This window comes from Colobus angolensis, unplaced genomic scaffold (genome assembly GCF_000951035.1).
Source record: "Colobus angolensis palliatus isolate OR3802 unplaced genomic scaffold, Cang.pa_1.0 Scaffold193, whole genome shotgun sequence".
NCBI classification, from domain to species: domain Eukaryota; kingdom Metazoa; phylum Chordata; class Mammalia; order Primates; family Cercopithecidae; genus Colobus; species Colobus angolensis.
Genome location: NW_012115077.1, coordinates 530,841 through 541,933, shown reverse-complemented (window position 1 = coordinate 541,933; position 11,093 = coordinate 530,841). Strand labels below are relative to the sequence as shown.

Here is an 11,093-nt window from a genome sequence, read left to right as displayed (position 1 = left end):
GGAAGAGTCTGTACTATCTGGCCCTGTAGTAGGCTGAATAATGACCCCCAAAGATAAACACATCCTAATCCCTGAAACCTGTGACTGTTACTTTATTTGGCGAAAGGGACTTTGCAGATGTAATTAAGGATTTTGAGATGGGAGATTTTCTGGGTTATCTGGTGCGCCCTGAATGTATGACAAGTGTCTTTATAAAAGCGAAGCAGAGGGAGCTCTGACTACAGAAAGGGTGGCAATGTGATGACCTGAAGCAGAGATTGAAGTGATGTGAACACAAGCCAAGGAACATTGGCAGCCACCAGAAAACGGAAGAGGCAAGAACCAAATTCTCCCCTGGAGCCCTCCGAAGGAGTGAGCCCTGCCTTGATTGAGCACTGTAAGATTTCAGGCCTCCAGAAACTTCTGGCCTCCAGAACTGTAAACTATATTTGTGGTAACTACAACAGCAATATGAAAACGAACCCACCCTGTATACGTTTGAGCTTATAATTTAACTCAACTCTCTCAACAGCTGAGGATACAGAGCACTGACCCGCCCAAGTCACCACCAGTTCTTGGAAGAACCAAGTCCCCAGACCGCACCTTGCCTCATACTACCTACGCTTTTCCCACGCAAAAGGAGGCCAGAGGTCTTCCCGTTGTGTTTGGTTCTAGAAGCAAACAAAAGAGTGACTTACGGGAGTGGTGGAACATTCTTGAGCCGTGGCCTTTTTGGGAGAGTTAGGTCCCTTGAAAAGTCGATGGGCGCTATATTCTCCTTCCAGGAAACAAAAAAAAAAATTTGCACCCATTTTTGGGAGCTCATGACCCTCAGGTAAAACCTCTCCTCGGCAGAGAAAAAGCATTTAAGGAGAAACACAAATAAAATCTTCAGGTAGACCAGTCAGTCCTGCCTACAGTTCTAGATAAGTTGGAGAAACAGAACTGAGGACAGGAATCCATGGAAGAAGGTCACAGGGTCCAGACACGAGAAAAAAACCCAACGAACCGGGAAACTAAAACTGTAGCTTCGAAGAAAAAAACAAAGCAATAAAGCAGAGTTTGGGATTAAAAGAATGCTCTCCAACAACCACGAAATCGGGATTTTCACCTTGTTTTTACTCGGGAGATCACTGTTACTCGAACCCAATATTGAAGAGCCAATCTGAAAAGATGGCAATTTACTCTCGAGCTCTGGAAGTTGCTGGAACCTGACCTTGAAGCAGTGACGATCTGTGAACGCCCTAGCTGCACCAACCAAGGCCCTAAACCTTCAGACAGGTCTATTTCTACTTGGACTTTTTCTCTGGGATCAGACTGGTATTTTAAAGCCCTTCCAAAAAAAAAAAAAAAAAAAGAAGCTTAAAGCAAACCTAACATGTGACTTTAGACACCACTTCATCCAGACTACTTCCCTCAGACACTGACAACCGGCCAGAGGTGGAATCGCGGGAAACCTTAAACTCAGGGAAGAAGTGACTTTAAAGGAAACAAAGCGTTCGCCCCTGCCGCTTGGGAGAAGGGTCTGGGATAGAGACAAAGCCCGAGGAAAACACAGAGCTAAAGTTTTTAGGGTTAGGAGCTGGGGAGGCATGGGCAGGACCCGAGGGAGGCGGCAGAACTGGAACCCAGGGTGCGCGAGCGCGGAGGAGCTGAAGGCCCTGTGGACGCAGGGCGCGGGAAAGCCTCGGAGGGCCGGGATAAGACGGGCGCCCCTCACCTCGACTGGGTAAAGCTCGCGCGGCAGCACCGCCTGCAGGTCCATGAACAGGGTGATGGGGATGTGGCTGAGAAAGTAGAGGCCCAGCAGCCACTCCACGCAGCGCCTGGTTGCCGGAACCCCCATCGTCCGTCGGTTGGGCCTGGACCGCCGATGTGAGAAGACGTGCCAAGTCCGCGCGCCTTCCCGGACCCACTCGCCTTGGTCGCCGCCCCGCCCCCTCGAGGGCTATGCATGCCGCTCCCATTGGCTGGGGAGAAGAGGAGGCTCGCGGACAGGGGGCGGCATTCCCAGCAGGGCGCATCCATTGGTCCGTATAAGTATAGCGCGTGGAGAAGGCGCTCGTAAGCCGTTTCCATTGGCCGCCGGGAGCACCGCGTGGGCGTAGCTTAGTCACGTCTTTCGGCGCGCGGCTACTCAGTGTAGATAGCGGATACGAGGGCGGGCCCTGCGTTTCCGTGATGGCCGGGTGGTATCCTGGTTTCCGGGCGGCTGCGGGCGGTTCTCCCTTCCCTCGTGGCTCGGTTCGCTCGCTCTGTTCGTGTACTAGTGACCAGCGCCTGTGCTGGGCCGCGGTGCCCCCGTGCAGTGCGGGCGTCACAGAGCAGGAGTCGCAGAGCGGGGCACGAGCGCCGCGGCGCAGGTTCCCGGCCCAGCCGCAGTTGCAGGTCTGGGGAGGCAGCCGGCCGCGGTGAACAAATAAGCAGAGGGGAGGACTCGAGGGACGTAGGAGGCATTAAAATGGACAGGAATCCTCACCGGCTGTGGAGCATGAGGAAAGGTCAAGGATTCGTTCACTCGTTCAGCAAATACTGATGTTCAACTCCACGCTGGGCGTAGGCCTGTCTCGGGGCAGGATCGCCGAGGCTACCATTTGCTAAGAGGTGACACAGGGCAAGGGAGTGCGAGGAAGGAATGCAGCTTGGACTACGTGGACCTTGAGTGGGCAGCAGCGTTGGTTGGAGGAGGCAGTTGGGTGAGCCTGCCTGGAGAGGTAGGCTTGTGAGGCATCCGCCTTTGATGGCAAGCAGAGAGCCTGGGAGAGATCCTGGGGGAGCTCCAGCCTCGGGTCATGGGAGGATGGGCCTAAGATAGCGGACTAGCAGGAGACGATGTCACAGGGAGGGGCAGCCATGTCAACACTGAGTGATGCCCACCTGTGGCCCTGTGAGGAACAGCTGTGTCGTGGGGGCAGGAGCCAGGGAGTGACAAAGTGGGGAAATGGAGGCAGGAAGTGTAGACAGCTGGTCACGAAGGGGAGGAGACATGGGGCAGTAGCTGGAGAGAGGCACTCGAGAGTTTATTTTTCAGGTGAGAAAGACTTGAGCTAGTTTAGTTTGGACAATGGGAGAGGTTGCCCCTACTTGAGAAGAGCAGGAAATGTGGCTCAAAGCCCTGGAGGAGGCGGAGGGAATGGAAGGATTGGGGTGGGTTAGGTGGGTGCTCTGCGCTCCACCCAGCTGCCCCTTCCCTTGGGACGCTATGGGCTAGGACAGAGGGATTGTGGCAGTGTTGAAGACCCAGCTGAGGTGGGAGAGCCGCTGACCCAGAGGCCCCAGTCTCTCAGGCTGTGTGCTTTGCATTTCTCTAGTGCGGGGCCTACCCGAAAGAAGGCTGCTGGACCCCTACAGAGGTTGGGTTCAGAAAGACGAAAGGTGGTTTTCAAGAGTTGAACAAGAGTGATTGAGGTGCTGGAGGTTGCAGTTCAAGCTAGGCAGGGGGAGAGGGTGAGGTGAGGCCAAAGGGGGCTGTAAGACAGTGGAGGAATGAATGGGTTTGAGACCTGCTGAGAAACACGTGCCAGCATGATGGGAGTCACTGGGCTGGAAGGGTGGGAGCTTATGAGGGGGGCGTGCAATACCTGAATTCCTGGGGTCAGGTAGAGGTTCTGCCCATGGGAGTGTGTGACTGGAATGGAGTGGAGGGTAAGGTCTTTGGAGATGACGTCAAGGGAAGGCCACCCAGGGTGATGGTGGCGAAAATGCCACTGCACACGGGGGAGTAACTAGAAGGAAGGTGAGCATGGAATGAGAGTGGAGGGGAAACTGTGTGGACATGGCCTCGAGGAGCCGGGAGGCTGCTGATCCTGACCTTGAAGAGTGTGAGAACGTGAATAGCCTGTGCTGGAGAGGGCTGTGGGGAAGCTGAGTCCTCAGCCCAGTGCCAGTTACTGGGGGAGGTGACAGTGGAGGGGTTTGGCTGGGGAGGAGGAGGAGCAGGTTGGAAGGAGACACAGGAGGAGAGATGTGGAGGTCCTTGGGTGGGGAGCAGGGGATAAACAGCATGGGCGGCTGGGCATTGTGAGGGCACACAGTTCTGGCGTCCTCTGAGCCTCAGGTCAGCCTTGCCCAGGATCCCAGAACTGACAGCCAGAGGAAGGCAGGGGTGTTCAGTGCTGTTTGTCCTGCTCCGAGGGGGTGCCTGTCTCCATGGAGAGAACACTCTACCAGGGGCTTAGGAGGGAGGACTCAGAATTAGCTGCTGCTTTTTTTCCATGGAAAAAAAAAAAAAAGCCATTGCCTGGGAAACCTTAGGTCACCTGAGGAGAGAGGCCATTTTGTTCACAACATAACCCTTAAAGGCAATTTGCTCTTCAGACTCCACTCTGTTCCCATTCCCCTCGTATCGGTCACTTAGTAGCCATCTTGGTTATCAAATTGACCATTGAGGTATTGCAGTGCTTGTGTTCAAGTAACCCGTAGTGGCTCATACCTGTAATCACTTTGGGAGGTGGAGGCAGGAGGATCCCTTGAGGCCAGGAGTTTAAGACCAGCCTGGGCAATATAGCAAGACCCCATCTCTTAAAAAAAAATTAGTTGGGCATGGTGGCGTGCCTGTAGTCCCAGCTACTTAGGAGACTGAGTTGGGAGGATCCCTTGAGCCCAGGAGTTTAAGGCAGCAGTGAGCTATGATCACTTCACTGCACTCCAGCCTCCGCAACAGTGAGACTCCTCTCAAAGGTCCTAACGTGCAATGGTAGTGATGAGACAATTCGGATATGACAATGAGAAACTATAAAGTACCTTTATGTGAAAAAGTAGAGATTTTTGACTTAGGAAAAAATGCTGAGGTTCACGTACCATTTATTACAGTATATTGTTATACTTGTTCTATTTTATTGTTAATGTCTTACTGTGCTTGATTTATAAGTTAAACTTTACCGTAGGTTTATAGGTATAGGAAAACACAATATGGTTCAGTACTACCTATGGTTTCAGGCCTCCACTGGGGGTCTTGGGACATGTTCTCCCAAGGATAAGGGGGACTGTTGTCTACAGCTCCTCTCTCCCTTCTCCAAACCATTCACTTGAATGAGAACATGAAGGCTGGGCATGATGGTTCATGCCTGTAATCCCAGAAGAGGCCAAGGCAGGTGGATCACCTGAGGTCAGGAGTTCCAGACCAGCCTGGCCAACATGGTGAAACCCCATCTCTACTGAAAATACAAAAGTTAGCCAGCCATAGTGGTGCACACCTCTAGTTCCAGCTACTCCAGAGACTGAGGCAGGAGAATTGCTTGAACCTGGGAGCAGGAGGTTGCAGTGAGTCGTGATAGTGTGATTGCACTCCAGCCTGGGTGACAGAACAAAACTCTGTCTCAAAAAAAAAAAAAAAAAAAGAAATGAAATGGTGGCACGGTGGCTCAGGAGTGTAATCTCAGCACTTTAGGAGGCTGAGGTGGGTGGATCACCTGAGGTCAGGAGTTCAAGACCGGCCTGGCCAACATGGTGAAACCCCATCTCTACTAAAAATACAAAAATTAGCCAGGCATGGTGGGTGTGTGCCTGTAGTCCCAGCTACATGGGAAGCTGAGGCAGGAGAATCACTTGAGCCTGGGAGGTGGAGGTTGCAATGAGCCAAGATTGCACCAGTGCACTCTAGCCTGAGTGACAGAGCGAGACTCCGTCTCCAAAAAACAAACAAACAAAAACAAAACAAACATGAAGAGCTGGGTGGGCCTTTAAAGATAATCTAGGCCTAACACCTCATGAGGAAACTGAGGCTCAGAGAGGTGTTTGTCCCAGGTCACAAAGTGAATGACAAGGCAGGGACTGGAACCCTGGTATCCTAATGCCCAACCCCAGGCCAAGTCTTCTATCCCTAGGGTAGAGCAGCACCTTCCCGCACAAGGTCTTCAGACCAAACCCAGGGCCCAGGAGAGGCCTGGCTAGGCTGGCACACTGCACAGCTGGAGAGGCCTGGCAGCACTGCTCCCACCCTCCACCCATTATGGCTTTAAAGGTATGGTGGTACCTTTTAATTTACCTTGGGGTGGGTTAGGTGGGTGCTCTGTGCTCCTCCCAGCTTCCCCTTCCCTTGGGAAGTTATAATTAAGTTCCCTGTAGAACTTAATTATGACTGCTTGCTGGAGGGCAATGGAGCAGGAGGAGTATGGGCTGGGCTAGGATTTGTGCAGGAAATGTGGTAAGTGTTCTGGTGTCAATGTGACCACTTCTCAAAAAAATCTCATCCAGCCCTGGCAACATAGTGAGACCCCCATCTCTATAACAAAAATTAGCCGATGTGGTGGTACGCACCTGTAGTCCCAGCTACTCAAAAGGCTGAGGTGGAAGGATGGCTTGAACCCAGGAGTTCACGGCTGCAGTGAGCCGTGATTGCACCACTGCGCTCCTGCCTGGGTAACAGTGTGATCCTGTCTTAAAAAACCCCCAAATGTCACCTAGCCAAATTTGTTACCTATAAAGATTTTCAAGGCCAAGTACTTTCAGTGGATGGTCCCTCTGTCCAAAAAAATTATGTCCAGCCATTTGAAATTCCTTTGGTGGGGGACCATAGCTCTTAATTTGATGAGGTCAGATAAGTCTTAGAATGCAAATTGCTCTAAAGAAGTCAACTGAAGAAGGCAACTGTGGAAAGAATGACCCCGTCCTTATGAGAACAATGTTTAGTGCCTGTAAAAAAGTATTTATATTGTGATGAGACAAACACCATTAGCCTAACCGTGGACCCAATGGTGGCAGAAAGGGAATTCTAGCATTGTAACCCCAGCTGAAAGGTACGTGGAGCAGGCCATGCTGGATTGGCCACTTGCCTCTTCGACAGCAACTGTACAAAGCTCTTTCCTCACCTCCCAGGTTTTGCTTCACTTTCTCTCTACTTAAAATGCACCCACCCTTCTCACCCCACCCCTGCTTGCTTCCCCCATCTCTGTGTATTTTAATATTCGGCTGAAGGCCCCCCCCCCCCACAATTGCCTCTATTTGGTGGCATTGTTACGTCCTCTGAACCTATCTCCGAAAATGTGTCCCTTTCCACTGAGCAACACTGATTGAAACCCTTGTCTCTGGACATATTTCCCACTAGATTGTAGATTCCTTGAAAAGTGTAAAAACCTTATATTTTTCACTGTTTTAAAACTTGCCCTTTTAAAAATTAGGAGCCACAACACCAAGTCAAAAAGAATAAGAAATAAAGACTTATCAAAAATATTTATTATACAAGAAAAATTATGAATACATCTTTCACCTCAGTTCAGCAATTCTAAGTCCTGTCTTCATTAATAATTCACTGTATGACCTCATGCAAATCATGTCGTATTCCTCATTCTTTGTACCTTCGTTTGTAAAATGAGCTTGAACTAGACACTCTTTCATGTCATTTCTTGGTCTAAAATCCCACAAATTTGCAGATTTAAGCTGAATTAAATTTACCCTATTAAAAAGGCTGATTGATTTGTTTAGTGTTAACGCAAAAACATAAACACCATCAACTCCCACAAAAGTAAACAATCACAGTAATCACAACAATCACAGTAATCCCTGGTAGTGAAGCACAAAACATTTTCCTCCTACCCCTAAAATAAATGTCTCATCACAATGACACGAACACCAAGTAAAAATAAAATGCTAGGTGTCACTGGGGTTAGTGATGACTTTAAACGGAAAACCAAAGGCACACCCATAACGATTGGAAACATAGGATATCCTAGAAAAGACAAAACGACGGAAACAGTAAAAAGATCAGTAGTTGCCAGGAATTTGAGGGGAAGAAAGTAAAAGGATGAACAGGTGGACACCAGGGATGTTTTTGAGCAGTGAATACTATAACGATAGATAAATGTCACTATACATTTGTCAAAACACATAGAACTACGCCAAGAGTGAACCTTTCATCTATTGTAGGAAATGTATTATAATAAATGTGCAGGAGGCTGCGTCTTTACTTTCAGCTCAACTTTGCTGTGAACCTAAAACTACTTGAAAAAATAAAGTCTGTTTATCTATATAAACAACACCAAAGTGAATAATTACAATAAACTCATATTCAGTATTTCTAAAGCACCTTCCAAATAGTATGTGTATTTAAAAATTTTTAAACTTTACTAAAAAACTGAATGGTAAACTGAAAACAATGGTTACCTCTCAGAAATGAAACAGAGAAAGGAGGGCATTCTTTCAGATTTTACTTGTTATAGTGTAGCCTGAACTTTTAACAATATCCATTTTACTTTTGTATTATTTGTGTTTAGTAGTATATTTTAATAAAAGGGGCCACAATGTACTAAAAAATTAAACACATTGCTAGCACAACCTTTCCTCACCTGTGACCAGGCTGTCAGACTAGATAACATATCTAGAGGTAAGATTAAAGTTCTTACCAAACCAAAAAAATTTTTTTAAAAAAATTCTGCCTATGAGTTCGGTCTAACAAAATGTCTCGAGAAAAGCATTTTACAAAAAAATGTCCTTAATGGGCATAATTTTAACAGTGCAAATTACCTTTAAAAGACTGGGCCTGTAATCTCAGCTACTCTGGAGGCTGAGGCAACAGGACTGCCTGGGCTCAAGAGTTTGAAAACAGCCTGGGTAACACAGGCTGTTAAAGAAAAAAAGAAAAGAAATTGAAAAAATGGAGAGAAGGGAGTGGACAAGAGCAAGGATGTGGAAGAACTGAGTCTTTACCATGGTTAACTTGAGTAAAATAAAAATTGTCTTGTATGAACCAGCCTCTTCTCATTGCCTATTTACATAGGTAACATGGTGAAACCCTGTCTCTACCGAAAACAAAACAAAAAACACACCAAAAAGAACAAAAATTAGGTGTGCTAGTGCACACCTGTAGTTCCAGCTACCTGGGAGGCTGAGGTGGGAGAATAATTGAGCCCAGGAAGTAGAGGCTGCAGTGAGCTGTGATTGCACCACTGCCCTGTAGCCTGGGTGATAGCAAGACCCTTAGTTATTCTAAATCAACACACTTTTTTTTTTTTTTAAAAAAAGGAATAATCTTTGTAAATATTTTCTCCCAGTCCAGCTTATCAATTTTTTATTTCATATATTGTGCTTTTGGGTTGTCTCTAAGAAAATATTTGCCTAGCCTGTGGTCACAAAGACTTTCTTTTGTATTTTTTCTTCTAGAATATTTCATTTTCAGTTTTACATTTAGGTCTGCAGTGCATTTTGAGTTAATTGTTTATTATGATTCAAAGTATAGATTGAGGATCTTTTTTTTGTTTTGCATATGGACACCTAGTTCTAGTGTCATTTATTGAAAACACTGTCATTTCTGTGTTGGATTCTCTTTGTACGTCTGTTGAAGATTAGTTAATCATAGATGTGTGGGTCTTTTTTTGGACTAAAACTCTAAAACTATATTATTAATCCTGATTTGTATTGCATCTGACAGATCCAGAATGATTTGAAAAGTTAATTAGCTAACAAATTTAGAAATTTGTCAAGTGTCTGATTTGGAACCTGGCATTTGCTGACAGTAGTTTGTAATCTACAGAAGGGTTTTCTAAAATAACTTGAAGCCTAAGATTAAAGGAAGATTTTGCTAATGATTCATTATCTGTTTGGAAAAACTTGTGTGATTTTTCATGGCGTAGGAATGAGCTGAAATGGTTTTTCCTAGAAGACGCCCATTTTCTTTTTTGTAGAAGTACTTGGTAGTTCTCTAAGAATCTGTGTTTGTGCTTTATATCTTCTTTGATAGTGATACATTTTGGGTCAGTTCTCTTTTTGTTTAAAACCATCACATAGTTGTCCTAAGTTAAATACGTAAGCCAGACTTGATGGCTTATGCCTGTAATCCCAGAATTTTGAGAGGCAGAGGCAGGAGGATCACTTGAGCCCAGGAGTTTGAGACCACCTGGGCACCATAGCGAGACCCCCTTTCTACAAAAATCAAAAACAGTTTGGGTGCGGTGGCGTAGGCATGCAATCCCAGCACTCTGTGAGGCCGAGGCAGGCAGATCACCTGAGGTCAAGAGTTTGAGACCAGCCTGGCCAACATAGTGAAACCCTGTTTCAACTAAAACAAACCAAACAAAAAATTAGTTGGGTGTGGTGATGCATGCCTGTGATCCCGGCTACTCAGGAGGCTGAGGCAGGAGAATCGCTTGAACCCAGGTGGTGGAGGTTGCAGTGATCCAAGATTGTGCCACTGCACTCCAGCCTGGATGACAGAGCAAGACTCCGTCTCAAAAAAAACAAAAACAAAAACATAGCCTGGCATGGTGGTGCATTCCTGTTGTCCTAGCTGAGGTGGGAGAATTGCTTGAGCCCAGGAGTTCAAGGTTACAGTAAGCGATGATGGCCCCACTGCACTCCATCCTGGGTGACAGAGAGAGACTCTGTCTCTAAACAAACTAACTAAAGGTTTAATTACTTTAAAAAAGTACACAATTATTGTTTTTAGGATGAGATTTTTTCTTTTTTTTTGAGACAGACTCTTGGTTTGTCACCTAGGCCTGAGTGCAGGGGCTCAATCAGCTCACTGCAGTCTTGAACCCCTGGACTAAAGTGAGGCAGGAGCCTCAGCTTACCGAGTAGCTAGGACTATAGGATTAGGAATACAGGCACATGCCACCACACCCAGTTAACTTTTTTGTAGAGACAAGGTCTCACTATGTTGCCCAAGCTAAAGTCCAGCTTCCTGGCCTCCGGCACTTCAGCCTCCCAAAGTGCTAGAATTACAGGCACGAGCCACTGTGCCTTGTCTATGTTTGGACGAACGGAGGCAAGATGGTGCACTTCTGGGTTCTTCTTCACCACCAGCTCTTCCCGTGCGCGTGAAAATGCAGCCGGCGCCTGGGAAGGTGCAGATCAACTGGGCATGCGCCAGGTGATGTCAATCCAAAGAGACCAAGATTTACCTGGTTGCACCTGCGGAACGCCCCCCGACACTCCCGTGCCCTGCCTATTGCCCTCTCACTCCTAGAGAAGCTGCTCTCCGCCAGTGAGCCACGCGGCCTTCCTGAGTCCTCACTCCTGTCGGGATGTCGGGACAGCAGGAACTCCGTCCGAGAGCCCCACTGGGGGACTCTGCCGGCCTTCTTTGCCGGAGGCCGACAGACCTCTTCCCCACACCTTAGGTGACCAAAATAAACTTGCAGTTTTGCTCCTACACTTGCCTACCCGCTGGTTCTTTTGTG

At 47.5% G+C, this 11,093-nt stretch overlaps 1 protein-coding gene across 3 annotated transcripts in view; it reads right to left on the bottom strand.

Annotated features, from left to right (window-relative positions):
• The window catches only part of TMEM97 (transmembrane protein 97), a 9,385-nt gene extending 7,416 nt beyond the window's left edge, over nucleotides 1-1,969 (bottom strand). For 2 of the 3 annotated variants that reach the window (XM_011940765.1, XM_011940767.1), the window contains exon 1: nucleotides 1,700-1,955. In XM_011940765.1, the coding sequence (XP_011796155.1) occupies nucleotides 1,700-1,935 (236 nt within the window). In that variant the 5' untranslated portion in view covers nucleotides 1,936-1,955. Of the gene's footprint in view, nucleotides 1-1,699 lie in introns of all 3 variants that reach the window. The other variant, XM_011940766.1, reaches the window with a different exon arrangement.
• Between the last annotated feature and the right edge of the window lie 9,124 nt (nucleotides 1,970-11,093).